General features: G+C 46.4%; 2 protein-coding genes and 2 long non-coding RNA genes across 14 annotated transcripts in view; 2 read left to right on the top strand and 2 right to left on the bottom strand.

Annotated features, from left to right (window-relative positions):
- Positions 1-286, bottom strand: part of DCPS (decapping enzyme, scavenger) — a 41,407-nt gene extending 41,121 nt beyond the window's left edge. For 2 of the 4 annotated variants that reach the window (XM_086383755.1, XM_086383757.1), the window contains exon 1: positions 163-286. In XM_086383755.1, the coding sequence (XP_086239881.1) occupies positions 163-165 (3 nt within the window). In that variant the 5' untranslated portion in view covers positions 166-286. Of the gene's footprint in view, positions 1-64 lie in introns of all 4 variants that reach the window. The other 2 variants (XM_086383753.1, XM_086383756.1) reach the window with 1 other exon arrangement.
- On the top strand, positions 11-6,281 carry LOC147342234 (uncharacterized). Its single transcript, XR_015157566.1, has 2 exons — positions 11-138; positions 4,491-6,281. It is a non-coding gene; the product is annotated as an uncharacterized LOC147342234 (long non-coding RNA).
- On the bottom strand, positions 2,031-20,415 carry TIRAP (TIR domain containing adaptor protein). Of its 8 annotated transcripts, XM_086383761.1 has the most exons (8): positions 20,037-20,135; positions 14,235-14,434; positions 13,288-13,581; positions 12,411-12,559; positions 10,130-10,253; positions 9,766-9,924; positions 6,914-7,525; positions 2,031-5,142 (listed from the first exon to the last, which is right to left on the bottom strand). In XM_086383761.1, exons 6-8 carry the CDS (start codon positions 9,830-9,832, stop codon positions 5,123-5,125), a joined length of 699 nt encoding a protein of 232 aa, XP_086239887.1. In that variant the 5' UTR covers positions 9,833-9,924; positions 10,130-10,253; positions 12,411-12,559; positions 13,288-13,581; positions 14,235-14,434; positions 20,037-20,135; the 3' UTR covers positions 2,031-5,122. The 8 variants fall into 8 exon arrangements, with proteins under 8 accessions (XP_086239887.1, XP_086239889.1, XP_086239890.1 ...); XM_086383763.1 differs by lacking the exon at positions 14,235-14,434 and having other exon boundaries at positions 20,037-20,155; XM_086383764.1 differs by lacking the exons at positions 13,288-13,581; positions 14,235-14,434 and having other exon boundaries at positions 20,037-20,155.
- On the top strand, positions 19,674-23,954 carry LOC147342236 (uncharacterized). The gene is made up of 4 exons (XR_015157571.1): positions 19,674-19,809; positions 20,658-20,830; positions 21,463-21,575; positions 22,706-23,954. It is a non-coding gene; the product is annotated as an uncharacterized LOC147342236 (long non-coding RNA).
- Positions 23,955-23,978: the final 24 nt, after the last annotated feature.

Here is a 23,978-nt window from a genome sequence, read left to right on the forward strand (position 1 = left end):
CGCCTCCGAGGCGACGATTGGGTCACCCCTTCCGTATCCCCTCCCCAGAACTGCCTATTGGTACCTTCCCGTGCAGGAAAATGATTTTGTCCCGCGCAGACTCCCTCAGCACTTTTTTCACCCTAAAGCCGGAGAAAGGTAAGCGGACAGGGGCAGAAGTACCATTCCCAACGCCCGCTTCCTCTCCCTCTGTGCTGGATGCCTCCGCCTCCTCGGCGTCCAGTTCGCGCTTTCTCTTGCTCTGCTGATGGGCTAGCTCCGCCATGCTGCCGGGCGGGAGGTGTGCGCCTGCGCAAACCTCACAAGCTCCTCCCACCCCGACAGAAGTGGCGACTACAACTCCCGACGTGCTTCGGGCCCGGAGATGGGGGCTCTTCTGGCGCTAAGGAGCCTAGGGGCTCGGATTCCTGGGACCTCCTCCCATCCAGCGTTTTAATTCGAGGTTACTTGTCCTTGATCCCCTTGTGCTGGCCCGCCCTCGTGGAGACCGGTGCTGAGGGAAAAGAGAAGGCAGCAGGTCTCTAAACAGGAGGGCTAGAGAGACTGCCATGTAAAAATTGTATTTATAATTTCTCTGCAACATCTCTAAGGGGCCACCACCTCAATAAAAGGCCAACTACCTAAAAATTTTTTTAAAAGCTGTCCCACTGGAGGAAACAAGATGTTTAGGAAACTTATCTGCGTCAACATCTGGCTCTGGAGAGAAGGGGGAAAAACAAAAATCCTGAAAACTTGTAATCACTGGTCAGTTTCCATTCAGGTTTAGAATTCAGATTCATACTGCCTACATGATCCAGGAACTCAAACTGAAAAATCTATTTCAGCCAGTTTTGTAGTCTTCACCTCTTGTTGTTTAGTCGCTGCGTTGTGTCCGACTGTTTGCAACCCCGTGGACTGTAGCCCTCCAGGCTCCTCTGTCCATGGGATTTTCTAGGCAAGAATACTGGAGTGGGTAGCCATTCCCTTCTCCAGGGGATCTTTCCCACCGAGGGATCAAACCTGTGTCTCCTGCATCAGCAGGCAGAATCACCAGGGAAGCTCACCAGTAACACATAAAAAGTATAAGTTAAAAATAACTTGTAGTTCCCTCTGCAGTGGATCCCTCTCTTGCTTCAACAGTGCTTGGACGGAACAGACCCAGGGATGCCCCTCGCTCCAGCCTCCGACCACCAGTGGAGCCTTCAGAATCAGTCACTCAGCTGTCCACTATCACCAGGAGCAGCCACAACCATTTTGGGGAGCTTAACTCCTTATTACAGATTAACCATGAGCTCCCAGATTGGTCAGAATTATTCCACTGAGGTGGTGGCCGCTGTCAGTCACTTACACTGCAGGCCTTCTACACCTACCTCTCTCTGGGCTTCTATTTGGACCGCAACATTGTGGCTCTGGAGGGTGTGGGCCACTTCTTTTGCAAATTGGCCATGGAGAAGCACAAGGGCCCTCAAGCATCTCTTGAAAATGCCAAGCCAGTGCAGCAGCTGGACCCTCTTCCTGGAGGTGCAGAAGCCGTCTCAAGAGGAGTGGGGTAAAAGCCAGGACGCTATTGAAGCTGCCCTTCTCCTGGAGACGAACCTAAAACAGGCCATTTTGGATCTGCATGGCCTGCGTTCTGCCCGTGCAGACCCCCACATCTGTGACTTCCTGGAGACCCACTTCCTAGATAAGGAGGTGAAACTCATCAAGAAAACAGGTGACCACCCAACCAACCTTCACAGTCTGGCTGGTCCCCAGGCAGGACTGGATGAATATCTCTTCAAAAGGCTCACCCTCAAGCAAGACTAGGACCCTCTGGAGCCCAGGGGCCTTTTAGGAACCACCCTAACATCAGGGCTTCTGCCTGAAGCCCCTCTCTATAGCCACTAGGCAGCTTTTTAACATCCTGGAGCCCTGTCTCAAGCTTTGGACCAAATGGAAAAAGTAAAGCTTTTTGCAGCACAAAATAAATAAAAATACCTTTTACACTAGCAACAGAAAATATGACATGCTAAGGAATAAATCTCATAAAAAATGTGACTGACCAATATGGAAAAGATTTATACAAAGTTTATTGACATACATTTAAAGACAAAGAAATGGAGTCATAACATTTTTATAAAGTATTAAAACATCTATTCTTTCCACATTAATCTCTCAACTCAATGTAAGTCCAATAAAAATACTAATTGGCCCATTCCTGGAATCTGACACATGGAATAAACAATTTATATGAAGGAATAAAGGAACAGGGAGGGTTGAAGTGATTCTGAGGAATAAAGGAAGTGGGAAGAGCTTACTGTAAATTATCGAGGTTTACTAACAACCGCGGTAAGTAAGCCAGGGTGCCACTCACACAGGGTACATGAAGATGAAGGAAGGAGCCTGGAGAACCTAGGCGTGTGATACATGACAAAGACACCAGAGACAGCACAGTCAGTGGGGGAGGATGGGCGCCAGCAAAGAATGGCTATTCAAATGGGGGGGAAACGGCTCTCTGACTTACAAATCGAGAGCAACAAAAACAAACCCGAACAAACATCCAAACATCCAGCTGGATTAAAGAACCAAATGTAGCTACTTCCATAAGAAAATACAAGAGTAGGGAAGATTTCCCAAAGAAGACACAGAAAGCGCAAACTACAAATAGAAGTGTTTACATTAAAAAATAAAACTTCTTTAAAAGATACTGTTATACTGTGGTCATATTTTTTTTTAAAAACTTCTAATAATTTAGAGAGACATACTTAAATATTTAGAAATAAAATAACACCTGGGTTTTGCTTCAAAGGATCTGGAGGTGACTTATGGGTAGGGTTATTGTTAATAAAAGCTTATCTCTGAGCTGGTAATTGTTGAAGCTGGGTGATAGGTATGCAGGGATTTGTCAAATTGCCGCCTTCCTTTTAGTGTATATTTTTTATAATAAAGGCAAAAGAGAAGAAAGAATATTATGACAATAGGATACCAGTATTCACCCACCAAATTCACACACACTTTAAAAACTGACGTGTGTGTATGTGTTAGTCACTCAGTTGTGTCTGACTCTTTGTGACTCTGTGGACTGTCCCCCACCAGGCTCCTCTGTCCATGGAATTCTTCAGGCAAGAATACTGGAGTGGGTTGCTATTGCCTTCTCCAGGGGGATCTTTCCAACCCAGGGATTGAACCCTGGTCTCCTGCATTGCAGACGGACGCTTTACTATCTGAGCTACTAGAGAAGCTCTAAAAAACTGATAATTCTAAGTAATTCCCTAGCAGTCTAGTGTTTAGGACTTAGCGCTTTCACTGCCAGAGCCTGGGTTCAATCCCCAGTCAGGGAAGTAAGACCCCAAAAGCTGTGTAGTGTAGCAAAAAATAAAAATAAAAAAATCTGATAATTCTAACTGTTAGCAAGAACATGAAAAAGTGGCAACTCTTACACACACAGGGTAGGAACAGAAATTGGCAGAATCAACTTGGAGGAAAATTTCATATCTTCTACCAAGACCATTACTCTTAACTATTCCCCATCTAGGTTACATCCTAGATCTTGCCCTGGAAAACATATACAAGAATAAAAATGCTCACAGGCTTATTGTTTTCAATTAAAAAAAAAAAAAACTGAAACAACCCAGTGTCCATTTGTAGAAGAATGTGCAGCTAAACAGTGGTATATTTACATAATGGGATGAAAGTGAATGTACTGGAGCTCCATGCATCAACGTGGATACATCTTACAAACATATGGCCAAAGGAAGGAATTTGCATAATCTGTAAACATAACACCGCTTATTTACAATACAAAACCATGTAAAAGTATGCTGTCAGGGATGCATACATACGTAATAAATTTCTAGAGAAAAGCTAAGAGTGATAACATTCAAAATTTAGGGTAGTGGTTACTTCTAGTAGGAGAAGGAAGGAGAATATAATTAAGGGCTTGTGAGAGTTTGTTTCTAAGCTGGGTGTAGAGTACGTGAGTGTACGACATTATTCTTTAGTCCTTTCATATATAATAAGATAATTTGTAATTAAAGGTTTTCTCATATATGCAGATAGCAAATCATGTACACTTGAAACTAATATATGTCAATTATATCTCAGTTTTTAAAAAAATATATATGTGTATATATTTTTTCAGTAAAAGGAGATGTTGGGGTGGGGAGTGGATGAAGAGACACAAAAGTATACATCAGGGAAATAATAAGTTCATTTCAGCTCAACAACAAGTTTTATTGAAAACATACCATCCTCCAGAGGAATATGCTGATCCCTCTGAGTGCAGAGGTGAGGAGCTCTCTGCATGAGAAAGCATGAGTTCTGGCCAGACCCCTGATGAAGCCCGCATGTCGGTGCATCGATGAGTGGGCTTTTGACCCCAGCTAAAAGGTCTGAGTTTCCCTTCTCTTTGCCCCACCTGCTCCCTGCTCTCTCCTGTCTCTTCTGAATGGTCTCTAGGTGTGGGTCTCGAATGACAGGTGTGCAGTGGAAACAAACAGCAGTGCTGAGGGCATCTTCCTCGTGCCTTTCAGATGTGAACGACGTCACAGGGAGACCCCGGCAGGAGTGTGAGTGTGAAAGACACCATACCTGTTGCTTTCTCCTGACGCCTGCTCAGGGCTTCCCCCGGCACCGCGGAAAACCACGCAGCTGAGGCAAGTGGTCCAGGATTCCAGCTCCTTACTCAGGTGAGCCACCTCTTCAAGAGGAATGCACCTCAACACCAGTGCCCGATTCCAGGGGATGAAGACACAGACACGACCTGCCAGGCTTCATGTCCAGTCACACAGGCGGCATCACGTGGGCCATATCTTGGTATCAGCACTTCCTCCAACCTCCACTTTCTGGCTCTTCCAGGCCTTCCTGGGGGATCCCCAGTCTCCCCAGGCCTTCTTGGGGAAGTCCCCAATCTCCCCAGGCCTTCCTGGGGGAGTCCCCAGCCTCGCCAGGCCTTCCTGGGGGGACTCCCCAACTTCCCTGGGTCCTTCCTGAGAGCCCACGGATATGGAGGCCACAGACAGTCTGATCCCTGGGTCATATACAGTGTCCTGCAAACTCACTCCTTACAACTCAGTGTGTCTGCTGAAATCCCAGGCCCTGGGCCCTCTAACTCCATTTCCCACTTTGCTCCAACTTTCTGGGTGCTGTGGTGATGGATCAAGCATCAGCCAAGGGTCTGCAGGTCTGAAAGAGATCCAAGAGGCACAGGGCTTGTCACCATCCTCAGATCGCAACATCTCTGTTTCCCAAATAGCTCCCTGCCTCCACTGCTTTTTAATCTATATTTTACTTTCCAAACCCACTGTTACATATTGCCCCTCCCTGGATATGCTTATCATGGGCAATCCTTTCCTATTATTTTGCACCTGTTTGCTTTACTAAACCAATACTAAACCAGGGTCCCTCCTGGCATGTTCCTGGCTCTTGGTGGACATTCCTAGCTCTTGAGGCCAACCTGACCTCAATGAGAGAAATCTAATACTATTAATACTAGTAATGATGATGTGTATGTGTGTGTATGTTCAGTCACTCAGTCATGTCCAACTCTTTGCGACCGCATGGACTGTAGCCCACCAGACTCCTCTGTCCATGGGATTTCCCAGGCAAGAATACTGGAGTGGGTTGATATTTTCTCCTCCAGGGGATCTTTCCGACCCAGGGATCCAACCCGTGACTCCTGCATTGCAGGCTAATTCTTTACCCACTAAGCCACCCAGGAAGTCCCAATAATGATGATAATGGCTAATATTTATTGAGGACTTGACATGTGCTAGGCCTTGCCTGTTACAAATATTTTACATGTGGCAGGCAGTATCCTGAATACCTACTTAGTGTACATACTTATTTAGGTATATAATATAATTCTCATTCAACCAATGAGAAAACCCAGGCACAGAGCAGTTAAGTAACTCACCCAGGTAACACAGTCTTTTCCAAAGCCTGTATCCTGAACTACAGGTAGACCTCAGAAACACTGCAGGTTCAGTTACAGACCACCATAATAAAGCCAATATTGCAGTCAAGTGAGTCACAAATTCTTTGGCTTCCCAGTGCATGTAAAAGTTATGTTTATACTCTCCTGTAGTCTATTAAGTGTTCAAAAGCATGATGTTTTTAAAAACAATGTACATACCTTCACAGAGAACTATATTCAATATCCTGTGATTAACCATAATGGAAAAGAAGATTAAAAAAATATGTATAACCGAATCACTTTGCTGTAGAGCAGAAATTAACACAACATTGTAAATCAAATATACTTCAATAAAAAGTTGATTTAAAAAAATGTACATGCCTTAATTAAAAAATAGGAATAGAAACAACTGCTCAGTCGTATCTGACTCTTTGTGACCCCATGGACTGTAGTCCACCAGGCTCCTCTGTCCATGGAATTCTCCAGACCAGAATACTGCAGTGGGTTGCCATTTCCTACTCCAGGGGATCTTCCCCACCCAGGGATCAAATCCGGGTCTCCTGCATTGCAGGCAGATTCTTTACCATCTGAGCCACCAGGGAAGCCCTAATTTAAAAATACATAGTGCTAAAAAAGAAAAAAAAATGCTAATTATCATCTGACCAGGAAAGGTTGCCACAAACCTTCTGTTTGTAAAAAAAAAAAAAAAAAAAATCACAGTATTTGCCAAGTGCAATCAAGTGAAGCCTAGGGACTTTCCTGGTGGTCCAGCGGTTAAGACTCTGTGCTCCCAATGCAGGGCGGAGGGGAGACTGGTTGTTCCATCCCTGGTCAGGGAACTAGATCCTGCTTCCCTGCAACTAAGAGTTCTCAGGTGACAACTGAAAGAGCCTTCACACTTCAAGGAAGATCCCCGCCAGCTAAAAGATGCTGAGCAGACAAATATTTTCCTAAAAAGATAAAATAGAGTGAAGCCCATACTAGACAACACTGGGTGTCTCCTAAAAGCCCAGGTAGAGCAAGCCCTTCCCCAAAGCTTACACCGCATGACAGCCTCCTTGACTTGGCGGAAGCCACCTTCGGGACCGCGGCCGTCCACGAAGTACATGTATCGGAGCTCGGCGGGGTAGGCGGCTCTGCTGAGGCCGGACATCAGGGGGATGGTGCGGCCCTCGGCCCCGGGGGCCTCGCTCAGCGCCTGCAGCATCTGGTACCTGCACCACGGGTCCCGGAGGAAGCCGGGGGTAATGAGCAGCACGCGGCAGTGGCTGCTGCTCAGCGCGTGGCACAGCTCGGACACGATGGCGCCACCTGGGGTGGCGTCGCGAAGCTGCAAGAAGCAGCGCAGGCTGGCGGCACCGCCCTCCAGGTAGGAGACCAGCTCCTGGGCGGCCGCCAGGTCCTCCTCGCTGTGGCACACGCACACATCATAGTCCTTGCTCCAGCGGCCGCCGCTGCTGTTGCCGCTGTTGCCGCTGCCGCCGCCACCGTCAGCGCTCCCGTGCGACGGTGCAGGGATGGGAGACACCTCTGAGCTGGAGCCCAGGGATGGGGGGCTGTCCGGTGAGCTCGGGTGTGAAACGTCACTGAGGGCGCTTTCTGGGGAGACGCGCATCTTCGTGGGCTTCCTCGCCAGGGCCTGCCTGAACCAGTCTGCAGTGGAGAGAGGCATTGCTTAGGCTTGGAGTTCTCAGAAGGGGCTTCCTCCCGACCCCACCGGAGAAGAGTCACCTCAGGAGGGACCCCAGTCCGTCTCCCCTGCCCAGCTTCTCACACCAGCTGTTCTGTGTACTGTGTCCATCCCTCAGGACTTGCCCCAAACTTCCCCTTGTCTTTAAAGGTTTGGGAAATACATAAAAACTGGTTGTTTGAACTTCCCGGGTGGCCCAATGGTTGAGAATCCGCCTGCCAATGCAAGGGACACAGGTTTCATCCCTGGTCCAGGAAGATTCCATGTGCCTCCGGGGAACTAAGCTCCAGCGCTCACTCCAGAGCCCGCGAGCAGAAACTACTGGTGCCCACGTGCCCTAGGGCCCAAGCTCCTCTACAAGGGAAGTTACCGCAATGAAAAGCCTGTGCACTGCAGCTAGAGAAAGCCCACACACAGCAACAAAGACCCAGAGCAGCCAAAATAAATAAATAAGCCTGGCAGTTTTATAAGTCAGCGGAGACGTAATACCTGCTTTTCCTACTGTACTGCATATTTGAAAGTTACTAAGAGAGTAGATCTTAAAAGTTCTCATCACAAGAAGGAACTGTAAGGTAATGGATGTTAACTAGAGTTAACTTAGTTAACTAGTTAACTAAGTCTAAGTTAACTAGACTTAGTGTCACGATTATCTTGCAATGTATACAAATGCTGGATCATTATGTTGTACATCTGAAACTAATGGAGTCGAGTATGTCAGTTATACCTCAATAATTAAAAAAAAATCTTTGGTATAACAATATGAGAAACAACAACAACTCTAGCTGTTTTACCAGCCTGGTTAGGAAAGACAGCTTTGCCTGCTCCACACCCTTTGGTTTCTGATACACTCATCCTAACCAGAACGTCCCACGAGATGACTAGTCAACCATCTGTGAGTCTGTAAGCAGAATTGTATTAAGCTGGTAAATGTCAGTTAGTCCCCAAACCCACTTTTAGCACTCAGGGGAGGTGGATTTAGATTAAGGGGAGCAAAAGAGAGGCAGGGATTGGCACCTGTTTGGCCATGAGAAATCCTACACGCTAGGTACATGCATGCTAAGTCTCCTCAATCATATCCCACTCCACGACCCTGTGGACTGTAGCCCACTAGCTCCTCTGTCCATGGGATTCTCCAGACAAGAATACTGGAGTAGGTTGCCATATCCTCCTCCAGGGGATCTTCCCAACCCAGGGATCGAACTCACATCTCTTATGTCTCCCACATTGGCAGGCAGGTTCTTTCCACTAGCGCCACTTGGGAAGCCCTGAGAAATCCTAGCTTCCTGCCAAATGGGGAAAATGGAAATGTGGAAGGAGGTCACTGTCAGAACTCCTGAAGACCTTAGCACTGATTGATTCCAAACCATACTTTGGAGGGCCCCACAGATTTGATTGTGGACCGCTTGCTTTCTGGATGGCTTTAAACAAGCCAGTCAATGTTTCCACTTCCTTATCTGGAAAATGGGTTCATTTCAGTTGTTGTTGAAGGCTGCTGCTGCTGCTGCTAAGTCGCTTCAGTTGTGTCCGACTCTGTGAGACCCCATAGACAGCAGCCCACCAGGCTCTGCCGTCCCTGGGATTCTCCAGGCAAGAACACTGGAGTGGGTTGCCATTTCCTTCTCCATTGCATGAAAGTGAAAAGCGAAAGTGAAGTCACTCAGTCGCGACCGACTCGTAGCGACCCCATGGAATGCAGCCTACCAGGTTCCTCCATCCATGGGATTTTCTAGGCAAGAGTACTGGAGTGGCTTGCCATTGCCTTCTCCGGTTGTTGAAGGTTAGAGGAAATAATGCCATATCTGGCATATTGTTGAGTACTCCAAATGATTTCAACTCAGCCTCTCCAGCTTTTGATCAGGACAGAAAGTCTGGTATTCTGGAAGTGGACTTGTCCTCTCTCTCTGCTCTGCTTATCTCCTTCCTCTGAATGATTCTGAGTGATTTAGATGACAAGAGACAGCAAGTTAAGTACTCAGCATGGTGGTTTCCAGGCTGGGACGATTAGCTGAGCACACCTGGGAGACCAGTGAGCCAAAATGATTGAAGGCTCCCAGAGGCACACCTCCTCATTCCCCACAGAGACCTGGGCACTGAGGTCAAGACAGGACCACTCCCCCTGACCATCAGCCTCCTTTGAATCTCTTCAGGGCCTGTGTTTGGGGGCCAGGCAGCCTCCTGGAATTAGGAGTCTGTGTCTACTCACCAGCCATCTTGCCCAGAGGCTTCTTGGACCTGGAGCCAGGAGCCGGGGAGGAGGTTGATGATGCCATCGTGGTGGGGTCCAAACTAACCCCATGAGACCAGGCATTGGTAAAGTGGGAGAAGGGAGGGGCCCCAGTCTTGACCTCATGGAACAGCCATTCTACAAGAGACAGAGAGAGCAGGTCACAAAAGCTGGACCTACCTTACTCCCAGTCTCTGGGCATGGGCTCTGGGAGTTCTTTCTCTCTGGGTGCCTGACAGAGGCTCAGTCTCTAAATGGGTCCCTTATGGGATTAGGGTCAGCCACCACTGGGATTAGAGCTGGTTTCTAGTGAAACCCCAATCTGTGTAGTGATCAGACTTACAGAGTATGAGCTCAGCATGACCAGCAGAGTGACTGTCCTCTGCGCCACCTGGCCAGGGTTGCATTCGGGATCTGGGGAAGGGCAACTGGCAAGCACCTCGTTGTAGGAACTTCTTGTGTAAATGCTGAAATCAGAGAAGAAGGTCTGTTGCTACTTGAACAAATAATTATGTGTCAAGCTAAACAGATATTTTGCAGTAGAAAGCCAGCTCATGTAAGAAACCTTGGAAAACTTTTCCTCCAAGCCTGCCTTTCCCCAAATAACTCCCTCCATCTGCCCCCCAGCCATCCAACCTTTTCTCCCTCCCTCTCTCCCTCAGCTGCACAAAGTGGTAGAGTTTACAGACTCTGCAGGCAGAGTTCCTAGATCTCTTATGAACTGTGGCCTCTGGTAAACTACTTACTCTTGCAAAACTTTAGTTTTTCCATCTGTGAAATACTACAGCCTGCTCAGCATTATTGTGAAGACTACATGAGATGATTTACGTAAAGTGCATGGTATAGAATGCTCAGGAAAAAAATTACTCTGGTAGCTGAGTGGTAAAGAATCTGCCTGCCAATGCAGGAGACACGGGTTTGATCCCTGGTCCGGGAGGATTCCATATGCCTGGGGCAATTACGCCCGTTTGCCACAGCTGTTGAGCTTGTGTTCTAGAACCCAAAAATCGCAATTACTGAAGCCTGCGCACTCTAGAGCCTGCCAGTGCTCCACAACCAGAGAAGCCACCGCAGAGAAGCCCCAGCACCTGCTCTTCACAAATAGAGAAAATAATAAATAAATGAAAAAATAAAACAATCCAGGGACTTCCCTGGTGGTCCAGTGGTTAAGAATCCACCTTGCAATGCAGGGGACCTGGGTGCAATCCCTGGTGGAGGAACTAAGATCCTATATGCCACAGACTTACTAAGCCCAAGAGCCGCAACTAGAGAGTCCACATGCCGTAACGAAAGACCCTGTATGATGAAACGAAGACCCAACGCAGCAAATATTTTAAAAAATAAAACAAGCCAGATACTGGAGGGATATAGTCAATGTTTTTCCAAATTCCAGAAGGTTATTGGTTTACTTTTTGGAGGTGGAGGGAAGGGATTGTCAAAAGGCATCAACATTTATATGGAAATGCAAAGGACCAAGACTACCTCAGATGGCAACTTGCTGTGTTCTTTTCCCACCACAATGACCTAACGTCCCTGATGGCGGAGACTCTTTCTGCTTAGGCTTCTGGGAGGATACTGTGTGGAGCAGAGCCCACCTGATCTGAAACAGAGTCACTGCGATCTAGTGGCTTCTGGAGATGAAGGGTTGGTAGAGGACTGGGCACTAGAGCAAGGACTGCTGTCTCACTATTTGATGGATCTGCAGAGGTCAAGACAACCCTACCCCGCCCTCTCCCCCGCCCACTGCCCCAGGAAGCCACAGAGAAAGGATATGTCTGAATAGACACACTGAGATAAAGAGTTTTCAAAAGTTGAAGAAAGTCTTTCAACGTTGGACAAACATGTTTCATTCGGCTAAATGCTGAACACCCTTATGCCAAGCTGACGGAGAGAAGACAAGAGGTACTGATGATTCATGAAAACATAAAAGTTCAAAAAGAGAACTTGAACTGCAGCAGCAGAGGGCGGGGCAGGTGTCCGGGGGCAGGAGGAGTTGGGATGGGCTTGGGAAGAGGCATGTTTGAAAGAGCAAAGCAGACAGCTGCGAAGCCAGCCAAAAGGACACGAAGATGGGAACATTAACAAAGATGTGTGTTTCTTTTCCTACCTAATATTCTTTGGATTTCAGACCCCCTAAGTGGAGAGGCTGAGGCAGTGCCTAGTAACCACTGTTAGATTTGGGAGTTGTTGGGGGTTTTTTTTGCTTTAATTTGCCTGTACCAGGTCTTAGTTGCGGCACATGGGCTCTTGTTCCCCGACCAGGGATCGAACCCAGGCCCCCTACATTGGAAGTGGGGAGTCCTAACCACTGGACCACCAAGGAAGTCTAGGAGTTGCTGTCTCTTGACATCTTCATTTCAACCATTCAAGATGTCCTTCCGCTCCCTGCCCTGCTCCCCGCAACCAGCCCCCCAGTAGTAGACACAATGCTACTTACTTTTTATCTTAAACATTTTTTCAATTGTGTTTTAATTTGAAAATTCATTATTTGACTTTGACACACAAACTGGAGACTGATTTGATATTTTTATGACAGCTTAAAGGTTCAAAATTGACATAAAACTTTAGTATACTTAACCAATGTAGATTTAAGATTCAGTTTCTCAGTTTCTCAAATTACTTACCCTTTTGACACTAATGCTGATTTTTGGTAGCTGTGTTTTTTCATTGTTTGTTTAAGAAGAAGTCCAATTGCCCAATAGCCACTGGAAGTGGACTGGTATAGGCCCTAGTGACTGACGTTATGGAAAAGTTCAAACACAGGAAACAGCATCTTTGACAAAGGAAAATTGAGCAAGAATGAAGATCAGTTCCATTAACTGTGTACACTGTCTGTTTCCCAGAATCTAAAACCCTACTGCATTTTCCTTGTTTCTTTTCAGTTCTTGTGCGGCCGAGGTTGTGGAGCGATCACTCAGATATGCTTTAATCTTGACAGGCTTTAGTAATAGTCTGGTATTAGATGTAGAAGACATACTTGTCAGGCAGACAAAAAGCTAGTGAACCCAAATCTCCAACTGCAAGTTCTCATCACTCGCTCTGTCTAGTCTCTGATTTGTTCTGTAGTCACTTTTCCCTGTTCCTTTAAACAGTTCATCAAGTAGAAGGATATAGACCTAAATACCTACTTTGTAGATAATTACAAAAACTTGATAGAAAATTAGTAAAGAGCTTCTTCAAAACAAAACCAAAAATAGTAGCATGTTACTGTCAGTGTTATTAGAATACTTTTTCAATATTATAAGAAGAACTTAGAATGTGAGGTAAATACTATAAAGCTCCACTGAATAAAACCCAAAGTGTATTAAGTATTATTCAATATCTAACTGGTCTCCAGTACCTATTGTATAGGGAATGTACTGAAACCTATGAAGATATATGATTATGTATCTTATCCAATTCATATTCCATTTCTGTTAAACAGGAAATATTATCTGTGGAAGATGGCACAGTGGTCCCCCAAAGACATCCACATCCTAATCCTGGGTGAAAATAAGCTACCTTACTTGGAAGAAGCAGACTTTGCAGATGATATTAAGGGTCTGGAGATAGGAAGATGAGCCTGGATTATCTAGGTGGGCCAGTGTAATCACAGAGGTCTTAGAAGAGTTAGAAGGGTCAGAGTGAGAGGAGATGTGACAGCAGAAGCAGAGGTCGGGGTCCTGTGGGGCGCCTCTTCAAGGAGATGAATTCTGCCAACGTGGGGCTATCAGCAGGAACGCGGCACCCTCCAGAAGTCGGAAAAGGCAAAGACCTGGATTCCTCCCTAGCAACTCCAGAAGGGATGCACAGCATCTATAAGATAATAAATGTGTTCAGTACGAATCCACTGTTTGTGGTACTTTGTTACAGAAGCAATGGGAAAGTAATACACAATTTTTGATTGCATGTGAGGCTACTGAATAGAGACAGCATTGACTCTAAGTGCTAAAAACTGGTCTGCTTAAAGGTCTAAACTGTTCGAGGGAGTTTTTCACTTCTTTGATGGATATAGTATCATCTACACTTCATCTGATCTTTGACTTCAAAATTAAGAACATTGGTTTCAAAGGCTCAAACACTTGCTGAAATGCTTGTCAGGACAGGATTCATTAGAACTTGCAGGACAATGTCCCTTAAAGTGCTGAAATTATGGGACTTTCTTGGTGGTCCAGTGGCTAAGACTCCCCGCTTCCAATGCAGGGGGCCCAGGTTTGATCCCTGGTCAGGGAACTAGATCCCACATAAGAGTTCACTGAATGCTACAACTAAAGATCCTGCGTGCTGCAACTTAAGACCTGACGCAGTCAAAATCAGTATTTTTTTTAAAGTGCTGGAATTAACTGTTAATAGCTTGACAGACATAGGTAAGGACACTAAGGTGGCCCCAGTGTTCACAACTGTGAGCACGGACAGGACATATAACTTCTTACAACAGGGTATGGCGAAGGTTGTAGTATGTCACTCACCTACTACGTTACTATGCATATGGTGCGTGTGTGTGTGCAAGCATATGTTTATAAATGTATCAGTTCAGTCACTCAGTCGTGTCCGACTCTTTGCGACCCCATGAATCGCAGCACGCCAGGCCTCCCTGTCCATCACCAACTCCCGGAGTTCACTGAGACTCACGTCCATCGAGTCAATGATGCCATCCAGCCATCTCATCCTACATACATATATATATCATATAATTAGTAACATGATCATGTGTGTATATACATTTATACTTATTGATACATACATATAGTATGTATATTTGCTATATAAGATGTATATATAAATATTTAGATACTTATATTGTGTGTAAATATTTATATACATATATTTATAAACAATATAAAGATATTTATATTATGTATAATTTATATATAATAGCAAATATACATACTGCATGTATGTATCACTAGGTATAATGAATACCTATTGATGAATAGATAATACACAATATACGGATATTTTGTATTAATACAGATGTATGTGTGTGCATGGGAGTGGGTGTAAAAGTCCATCTTATCAGACTGGAAAAAGACTCCTTTGCTAACTTGGGAGTTTCCTATGTCATGAGAGAGTCAGGTGTCAAGGAACTTCAGGCAGCCTTGAGAAGCCAAGAGTGGTATCCCGCTAACAGCCAGCAAGAAACTGACCTCAGTCCTACAACTTCAAGGAGATGAATTCTGCCAACAAATAACCTGAGGGGGCTTATTAGTGGTTCTTTTCCCATTTGCGTCTCTGATGGCACCGCAGCCCTAGCTAACACCTGGACTGCGGCTGGGTAAGACCCCAGCAGAAGACTCAGGCAAGCCTTTCCCCGGCCCTTGATCCACAGAAACTTTGAGGTAACAGACGGGTGTTGGTTTAGCTGCTAAATTTGTAGTAATTCGTCATGCATCACTAAAGTGAACACAGGGACCAAGCACAAGGAAGAGTTTAAAAATGCCAGTTCCTATGCCCAACCCCAAATCCACTGAATCATATCTCTGGGAGGAAGACTTGGGAACCTGGTTTTTAAACAAGTACCCCTAGGAATTCTCTGGCAGTACAGTGGTTGGGACTCAGTACTCTCAATGCTGGGGCCTTGGTTTCAATTCCTGGCTGGAGAACTAAGATCCCGCAAGCCGCATATTGCGGCAAAACAAACAAAAACCAACCAAGCAAAAAAACTGAAATCACACACACACACACACACAAAGCCAACAAAACAAAACACACACACACACAAATACTAACAAGAAACCCCCAAATACTCCAGGATGATGATGCACCTAAAGATTGGTCTAGTGGGCTGCAGCAGTGGTTCCCAAACAAAGCTGCATGTCATTATCACCGAGAAAACTTTAAAAAAATATAGCTACCAGACTTCTCTGGTAGTCCAGTGGTTAAGAATCTGCCTGCCAATGCAGGGGACATGGGTTCGATCTCCTCTGCAGGAAGATCCCACATGCTGCGGGGCAGCTGAGTCCATATGCTCCAAGCACTGAAGCCTGTGCACCCTAAAGCTGGTGTTCGGCAATAAGAGAAGCCACAGAAACGAGAAGCCCATGAACCGAAACTAGAGAGTGGTCACCACACACTGCAACTAGAGAAAGCCTGTGTGCACCAATGAAGACCCAGCACAGCCAGAAATAACAAATAATTAAGTTAATTTAAAAGTAGCTACCTCTGGAAATTCTTATTCAATAAAGTGGAGCCTGCAAATTTGTAGTTTTTAAGAGCTCTACAGGTAATTCTGACACAAGGAACCACTTGTCTCGATGTATATAAGCAGTGGAATAATTGAAAAGTGCCCAGCAAATCTTGGGATTGATTTTGTGAAATAAATTTCAAACTACTAATTTCGCTATAAAGTCAGATTTAAGATGGGACTCTAGCAGGCAGAAAATAGTCATAGAACTCTGGGTAATTAACTGAAGTCTTATAATCTATATTAAACTAAATCTTTTTGCTGAATATATAACAAAGTACAAATGCTTTCAGCACTACATTTTGTAAATTTTGAAGACTTTTAAACATAGCTCAGTCGGTAAAGAATCTGCCTGCAATGAAGGAGACCGGGGTTCAATTCCTGGGTCAGGAAGATCCCCTGGAGAAGGAAATGGCAACCCACTCCAGTATTCTTGCCTGGAAAATCCCATGGACAGAGGAGATTGGCGGGCGACAGTCCATGGGATCGCAAGAGTTGGACATGACTTAGTGACTAAACCACCACCAAACATGTCAAGGGCTTCCCTGGTGGCTCAGTGGTAAAGAATCTGCCTGCCAATGCAGGAGACTCGGGTCCAGTCCCTGGTCTGGGAAGATCCCACAAGCTAAGAAGCAACTAAGCCTGTTCGCCACAACTACTGAGCCTGTGCCCTAGAGCCCCGGAGCTACAACTACCAAGCCCACAGGCCACAACTACTGAAGCCCAAGCACCTCCATACTCCATAAGGGGAGAAGCTACTGCAGTGAGAAGCCCACGCACTGCAACTAGAGAGGAGCCCTTGCTTGTCACAACTAGAGAAAGCCCGCACAGCAAAGAAGACCCAGCATAGCCAAAAATAAATAAATAGCAAGTCAAATTTTTCATATGTGTGTGTGTGTGCATGTGTGTATAGAAGCGGCCGCTATTTTATTTTTTTATATTTTGACTGTACAGCCTGTGAGATCTCAGTTCCCAGACCAGGGATGGAATCTGGGCCATAGCAGTTGACAGTGATGAATCCTAACCACTAGTCAATGTACCAGGGAACTCCCTAAATTATAAATCAAAAGCATTATGACTCTGGTTGTTAAAATCTAAAACCTTAGCTGTATTTCAGTCACATAGGAATATATCTTACTGACCAAACATGAATGGGAAGTATTTTAATGTGTTGCTATATTTTGTCAAATGTAGCAAACTGATCTTTGGAATACAGTTCCTAAGTTTTAAAAAACTCCCTTTGTTTTAAAACTATATCCTAAAGGTCCTTTTAAACTAAAATGATGTGAATTTACTTTTTATGTGTTTTGCCATAGGTCTCATGTAAATATGCAGGCATTGAATGTAATATAGACTGTGGTAGCAATGAATTTAATGATGGATACAGTTTATAAATTATGCTTTTATACATTAGTTTCCTTGTGAGCTTTCAAAATGATTGCTTTTTATGTATTTTTGAAAAAGGCTTGGGGGTGGGGAGGTCAGATATAAAAATAAAACCTAAAATTTTTAAAGAGGACTTCCACTACCAGTGTAATAAAGACAGTATAAAACAACAGTAATTAAGGCACAATAATATTCGTATACAAGGACAGACAAATGGAAGAATAGGGTGTTGAGAAACAGACCCACATCTATATACGCTCTTGGTTTATAACAGAGCTGACACTGCAGTACAGTGGGAAAGGTGGTCTGGGCCAATTTAGACCACCTTGTAGAACCAAATGAATCTTGACCCACATACTCCAACATACTAAAAAAGTAATTTCAAATCGATAGTAGATAAACATGAGAATCCCAACAAAGCTTTTAGAAGAAAATATAGGCGATTATCTTCCTGACTATGATTATTTTCCTGATTTTTAAAAACTGAGATATAATTGACATCTAACATTGTACTAGTTTAGGTGAACAACATAATGATTCAATTTATTTAGATATTTAGAAATGATCATCACAATAAGTCTAGTTAGCATCTATTACTATATACTTACAATTTTTTTCTTGTCCTCAAAACTTTCAAGTACTACTGCCTTAAAACTTTCAAATACAGTATTATTAACTATAGTCACCATGCTGTTCACTACATCCCAGAACTTCTTTATTTTATAACTGGAAGTTTATACCTTTTGACCACCTTCACCCATTTCGCACACTCCCTGTGTCCCCAATAGGTAACAATTAAAAAAGAAAAAAGAAAAAAACTGGACATAAATAATAGAACCATAAGGGAAAAAATGATAAACTGGACAATGTTAAATTGAAGAACTTCTTTCTTCAAAAGACATCATCAAGAGAGTGAAAAAGCAATCTCCTGAGACAGAAAATATCACATATCCAATATGTTTCATATCCATAATATTTAGGAACTCTTACAAACTGGTAAGGAAAAAAGAAATAACGTATTGGAAAAACAGGCGGCACAATTGAACAGACGCTTCACAAAAGGATATCCAAATGCCCAGCAGACATGAAAAGATGCACAACTTATTAGTCATCAGAAAAAATGCAAATTAAACCTCAGTGCAACCCGATTTCCCCTTCACTCAGCAGGATGGCTACAATGAAGAAGACAGATAGTATCAAGAACTGGTAAGCACGTGAAGAAACAGGAACTCATACACTGCCTGTAGGAGTGTAAACTGGTAGAGGGACTTTGAAAAACTGGCGCTATATTCCACTTCTAGGAATATACTCAGCAGAAGCACTTACACATGCTCACCAAAAGACAACCATAAGAAAGCCTCAGCAGCACTATTTACAACAACCCCACGCTGGAAACAATCCGTATCCATCAATCTATGTATCCAGTAGAACGTAGAAATAAACTGGGGTCTATCCATACAGCTCAAAATTACACATCAATGAAAATAAATGAACTACCAATAAATGCATGCATGTGTACTAAGTTGCTTCCGTCATATCTGACTCTTTGCGACCCCATGGACTGTAGCCTGCCAGTCTCCTCTGTCCATGGCATTTCCCAGCCAAGAATACTGGAGTGGGTTGCCATGCCCTCCTCCAGGGGATCTTCCCGACCCAGGGATCGAACCCGCATTTCCTGCATTGGAGGCAGATTCTTCACTGCTAAGCTACCGGGGAAGCCCCACCACTAAATGCAACAAGAGTTAATCAACATATTGAGCACAAAGCATCACACACAAAAGTACAGAAGTATGACCCTAAGTTTCCAAAGTTCAAAACCAAATAAAATTATTTATGATGTTAAAGCCAGGGTAGCAGTCACCTTTAGGTGAAAGTGATTGGAAGACATCTCCCCCAAAAGGGCATCTGGAGTGTGAGTGATGTTTCATTTATCCTGCAGTAACGCTAGGTACGCTGTACACTTAAGATCCGGGCACTTTTCTCTGTGTAGGTTGTACTTCAATTTTTATAAAAGGTTTTAAAACTAACTAGACCGTGACTTCCTCTGATGGTGGGTCATTTCTGACTCTCCGTAGCCCCTGGGTCAGCTCAATGAGTGTGTACCCAATCCTCCAGTCTCTTAGCTGCACTTGGCTGGGTGTGTGTGTTTCCGACTCTGCTCGCTGAGTACTGTCACACGATGCGCAGCCCATGGCCTAGGTTCACGAAATGACTGTGGAAGGAATCCCCCCTCATAAACCCTTACCCTTAAGTAAAGCCCTGCTCTTGCTGAAACATTGTCAAAAAGGCCATCAGAGGAGAGGCTGCGAGCAGAGAAAGAGGCGGGGAGACTGGAGGGAAAAGAATCTAGGTTCAAGACGGAAGCCACCTGACCGAGCCAGGCTGCGCAGGGTCAAGGACTCTCTGCACGAGCTTCTTGGCGACAGAGAAGGTGACAGCGCTCTCCAAGGGCGTTTTCACCCCGTTTCCGCCGTGTGAGTGCTACGGGCGGCCAGGTGAAGGGGCGGAGAGGGAATGATAGCGAATCCGGCAGAGGTGCCCCAGGGAGGGGACGGGCAAGTCCGGGAGCGGGGACCGGGGATCGGCCGCTAACTGGGTCGGACGCGGGCCTAAGGAGGGTCTCCACTGCCCGCGGGGGTCCTGCCGGCCCCGCCCCCTGCTCTCCCCGCCCATCGCGGCCCGTGGGGCTCCGAGCGCTCACCTGCTCCTGGGTGCGCCGGGCGCAGCCTTGGTGCGACCAGTGCGGGGCGCGGGCTCCGGCCCGAGGCCGTCCGCCCGTCCGGGGGAAGTGCCTTCGGCTGCCCGCTGCCCCGGAAGCGCGGAGGCGCCAGGCCCCGCGGCCCCTCCTCCGCCCGCCGCTCCCGCGCGCGGAGCCGGGCCTGAGGGGACGCCCTGCCCGCCGGCGGCCAAGTCCTCCGCGTCCGCGTCCTCGGGCCCACGGGGAGGATCGCGGGCATCCGCGCAGCCACTGAGCCGGCGTGAGCTTAGCGAGGTCTTTCCTCCCGAGTTCCCCGAAACCAGCAGCGGAACTTGCAGGCTCGGGGCTGTTCTCTGTCAAACAAGGAAAGTACCTTTGATTCACTCATTTAAGTCCTCTCAACACCCTACCAGCTGAGCCACAAGGGAAGCCCAAGAATACTGGAGTGGGTAGCCTATCACTTTTCCAGCGGATCTTCCCGACCCAGGAATGGAACCGGGGTTTCCGACCCAGAAATCGAACCGGGGTCTCTTGCATTGCAGGCGGATTCTTCACCAACTGAACTATCAGGGAAGCCCCAACACCCGGCCAGGGAAGCGTTTATACCTTCTTTTTTCTTTTCAGGCAAGTGAGGAAAATGATGCCAGACTTTTCCAAAGGCCAGGCACAGTCGGGTCGGTGGTAACAGCGGAGAGGCAGGCAACCCCCCAGGGCGACCGGGCCTGCCACGCTCCCCTGAAGTTCACGTTCAAGCCCAAGTACACGGCTGGGCACTGCCCTGCAGGCACTAAAGCCAGGTCTAGTGAGATGGGCAAACGGTGGCGGTGGCGAGTGCTGGGTTAAACAGTGAAGGGACATCTCTTTGGGATGTTGATGGACGTGTGAAGCAGCGGCGGGGGATATAGGGAGTGACATTTTCTGAGCTTGTTTCCCTCTGGAGGGAATGTCAGTATCTTCCTGAGCAGTGTTCCTTGGCATGTCCGTGTGGGAAACCCTCCTACTGCTGTGCACCTGAAATGCTGGAGGGTGGAGGTGGTTGAATAGGGCCAAGGTGGAGGAGACTCTTGAGAGTCCCTTGGACTGCAAGGAGATCAAAGCAGTCAATCTTAAAGGAAATCAGTCCTGAATATTAGTTGGAAGGACTGATGCTGAAGCTGAAGCTCCAATGCTTTGGCCACCTGATGCAAAGAACTGACCCTGATGCTGGGAAAGATTGAAGGCAGGAGGAGAAGGGAATGACAGAGGATGAGAGAGTTAGATAGCATCACTGACTCAATGGACATGAGTTTGAGCAGATTCTGGGAGACTGAAGGACAGGGAAGCCTAGGGTCTGCAGTCCATGGGGTCGCAACGAGTCTGACACAACTGAGCAACAAGGAAGAACATGCATGACCTCTCTTTCAATCTGACTTTCTACTTTTCTCAGCAGCCAGCCAAAAGGACTTAGTAGGAATCCTGGGAGGCAGTGTGCTGTAAGGTGGTCCAGAGGGGCTCTGGTGTGAGATGCTGGGGTTCACATCCAGGGCTCATCACCTGCTGGAGGTGAGACCTTGGGAACGTGCTGGGCCTGTCTAGGTTCACTTTCCTCATGGAGATTATGGTGTCTGGTTCCCAGTGTTGTGGGGAGTAGATGAGAGATGAGATTAAGCCTGTCAGCCAGCTCCCCCAGGGCCCACGTGTGCAGGAAGGGTTCCTTTTACTCTGCATGGAGTGTTTACCTCTGCTTTCCCTGCCACCCATGGGTCCCCTTCTCCCAGGGTGTCCTCCCTTTTCCCATCTCCACTCTTCAAACACCACCACTTCTGGCAAGGGTCATTTTTGCAGCTTGTGCAGGAAAACATGCCTTAACCTGCCCTTTCCACCCCCTTACCCCCAATACATCCTAGTACCTTGTTATTTGAACCTTGTGTTCAAGCAGCTAACCTCTGTTAGACTGAAAAGTCCCTGGGGCCAGGGATGGATCCGCTTCCAGCAGGAGCAGAGAGAGGAGCTCAGGCAAACACACTGAGAGCCAAGGATAGGCTAGTCACACTTGGTATTGGGGCAGAGGTGAAAGCTAGGGGACTGTGTCCCTCACAAAGGGAAGACAGACAATTGCAGGCTAATTGCAGTCCTGTAGCCTAAATAACAGAGAAGGCGATGGCACCCCACTCCAGTACTCTTGCCTGGAAAATCCCATGGATGGAGGAGCCTAGTAGGCTGCAGTCCATGGGTCGCGAAGAGTAGGACACGACTAAGCGACTTCACTTTCACTTTTCACTTTCACGTATTGGAGAAGGAAATGGCAACCCACTCCAGCGTTCTTGCCTGGAGAATCCCAGGGACTGGGGAGCCTGGTGGGCTGCCGTCTATGGGGTCGCACAGAGTCGGACACGACTGAAGTGACTTAGCAGCAGCAGCCTAAATAAAGCCCCACAGGAGTGCAGACGGTTATTGTTGGTCAGCCGCTCAGTCATGTCTGACTCTTTGCGACCCCATGGACCACAACAAACTCTGGAAAATTCTTAAAGAGATGGGAATACCAGACCACCTGACCTGCCTCTTGAGAAATCTGTATGCAGGACAGGAAGTAACAGTTAGAACTGGACATGGAACAACAGACTGGTTCCAAATAGGGAAAGGAGTATGTCAAGGCTGTATATTGTCACCCTGTTTATTTAACTTATATGCAGAGTACATCATGAGAAACACTGGCCTGGAGGAAGCACAAGCTGGAATCAAGATTGCCGGGAAAAATATCAATAACCTCAGACATGCAGATGACACCACCCTTATGGAAGAAAGCAAAGAGGAACCAAAGAGCCTCTTGATGAAAGAGGAGAGTGAAAAAGTTGGCTTGAGGCTCAACATGCAGAAAACTAAGATCATGGCATCCAGTCCCATCACTTCATGGCAAATAGATGGGAAAACAGTGGAAACAGTGGCAGACTTTATTTTTGGGGGCTCCAAAATCACTGCAAATGGTGACTGAAGCCATGAAATTAAAAGACGCTTGCTCCTTGGAAGAAAAGTTATGACCAACCTAGACAGCATATTAAAAAGCAGAGACATTACTTTGCCAACAAAGGTCCGTCTAGTCAAAGCTATGGTTTTTCCAGTAGTCATGTATGGATGTGAAAGTTGGACTATAAAGAAAACTGAGTGCCAAACAATTGATGCTTTTGAACTGTGGTGTTAGAGAAGACTCTTGAGGGTCCCTTGGACTGCAAGGAGATCCAACCAGTCCATTCTAAAGGAGATCAGCCCTGAATATTCATTGGAAGGACTGATGCTGAAGCTCCAATACTTTGGCCACCTGATGGGAAGAACTGACTCATTGGAAAAGACCCTGATGCTGGGAAAGATTGAAGGCAGGAGGAGAAGGGGATGACAGAGGATGAGATGGTTGGATGGCATCACCAACTCGATGGACATGAGTTTGAGTGAACTCTGGGAGTTGGCAATGGACAGGGAGGCCTGGCGTGCTAGTCCATGGGGTCGCAGGGAGTGGGACGTGACTAAGCGACTGTACTGAATTGAAATAGACTGTAGCCCGCCAGGGTACTGTCCATGGGATTTCCCAGGTGCCATTTCCTCCAGTGGATCTTCCCAACCCAAGGATCAAACCCGTCTCTTATGTCTCCTGCATTGCAGGTGGATTCTTTACCATCTGAGCCACAGAGGTTTCATTCCTGCCTTCCTAACAAGTGCAGCATTTGCGGTCCTGGAGGAAGTAGCTGCTGGAGGAGGAGCCAGATGAAGGCCTTTTTCCTCCAACCGTAGGTGGGGGTGTCTGTACAGAAGGAAGGGTGAGTGGATACTGGACACTGAAGGAGGCAGCCTCATAGGGTTAACACAGATACTGGGTTCAGCTTGCCCCATCCCTGCCCCCTGCCCCTGGCAACTTCCTTCCTGTGTTTCAGCGAGAGTTTGTTGCATTCATTCCGCGTTCAGGTGCCTCTTCCT

This window comes from Bos grunniens, chromosome 29 (assembly GCF_055505025.1).
Source record: "Bos grunniens cultivar Pamir isolate PY7600 chromosome 29, Bosgru_T2T1.0, whole genome shotgun sequence".
NCBI lineage: Eukaryota > Metazoa > Chordata > Mammalia > Artiodactyla > Bovidae > Bos > Bos grunniens.

Bases quoted from the DNA above. Each gene is read 5' to 3' on its own strand.
- TIRAP (XM_086383758.1), bottom strand. From the start codon at position 20,292: ATGCCCGCGATCCTCCCCGTGGGCCCGAGGACGCGGACGCGGAGGACT. The intron at 7,526-20,036 runs GTGAGCGCTCGG...TCTCCACTGCAG, and splicing joins CCCGGCGCACCCAGGAGCAG to ACTGGTTCAGGCAGGCCCTG. The intron at 5,143-6,913 runs GTAAGCTTTGGG...GATCTCTTTCAG, and splicing joins CAAGGAGGCTGTCATGCGGT to ACCTGCAGACCCTTGGCTGA.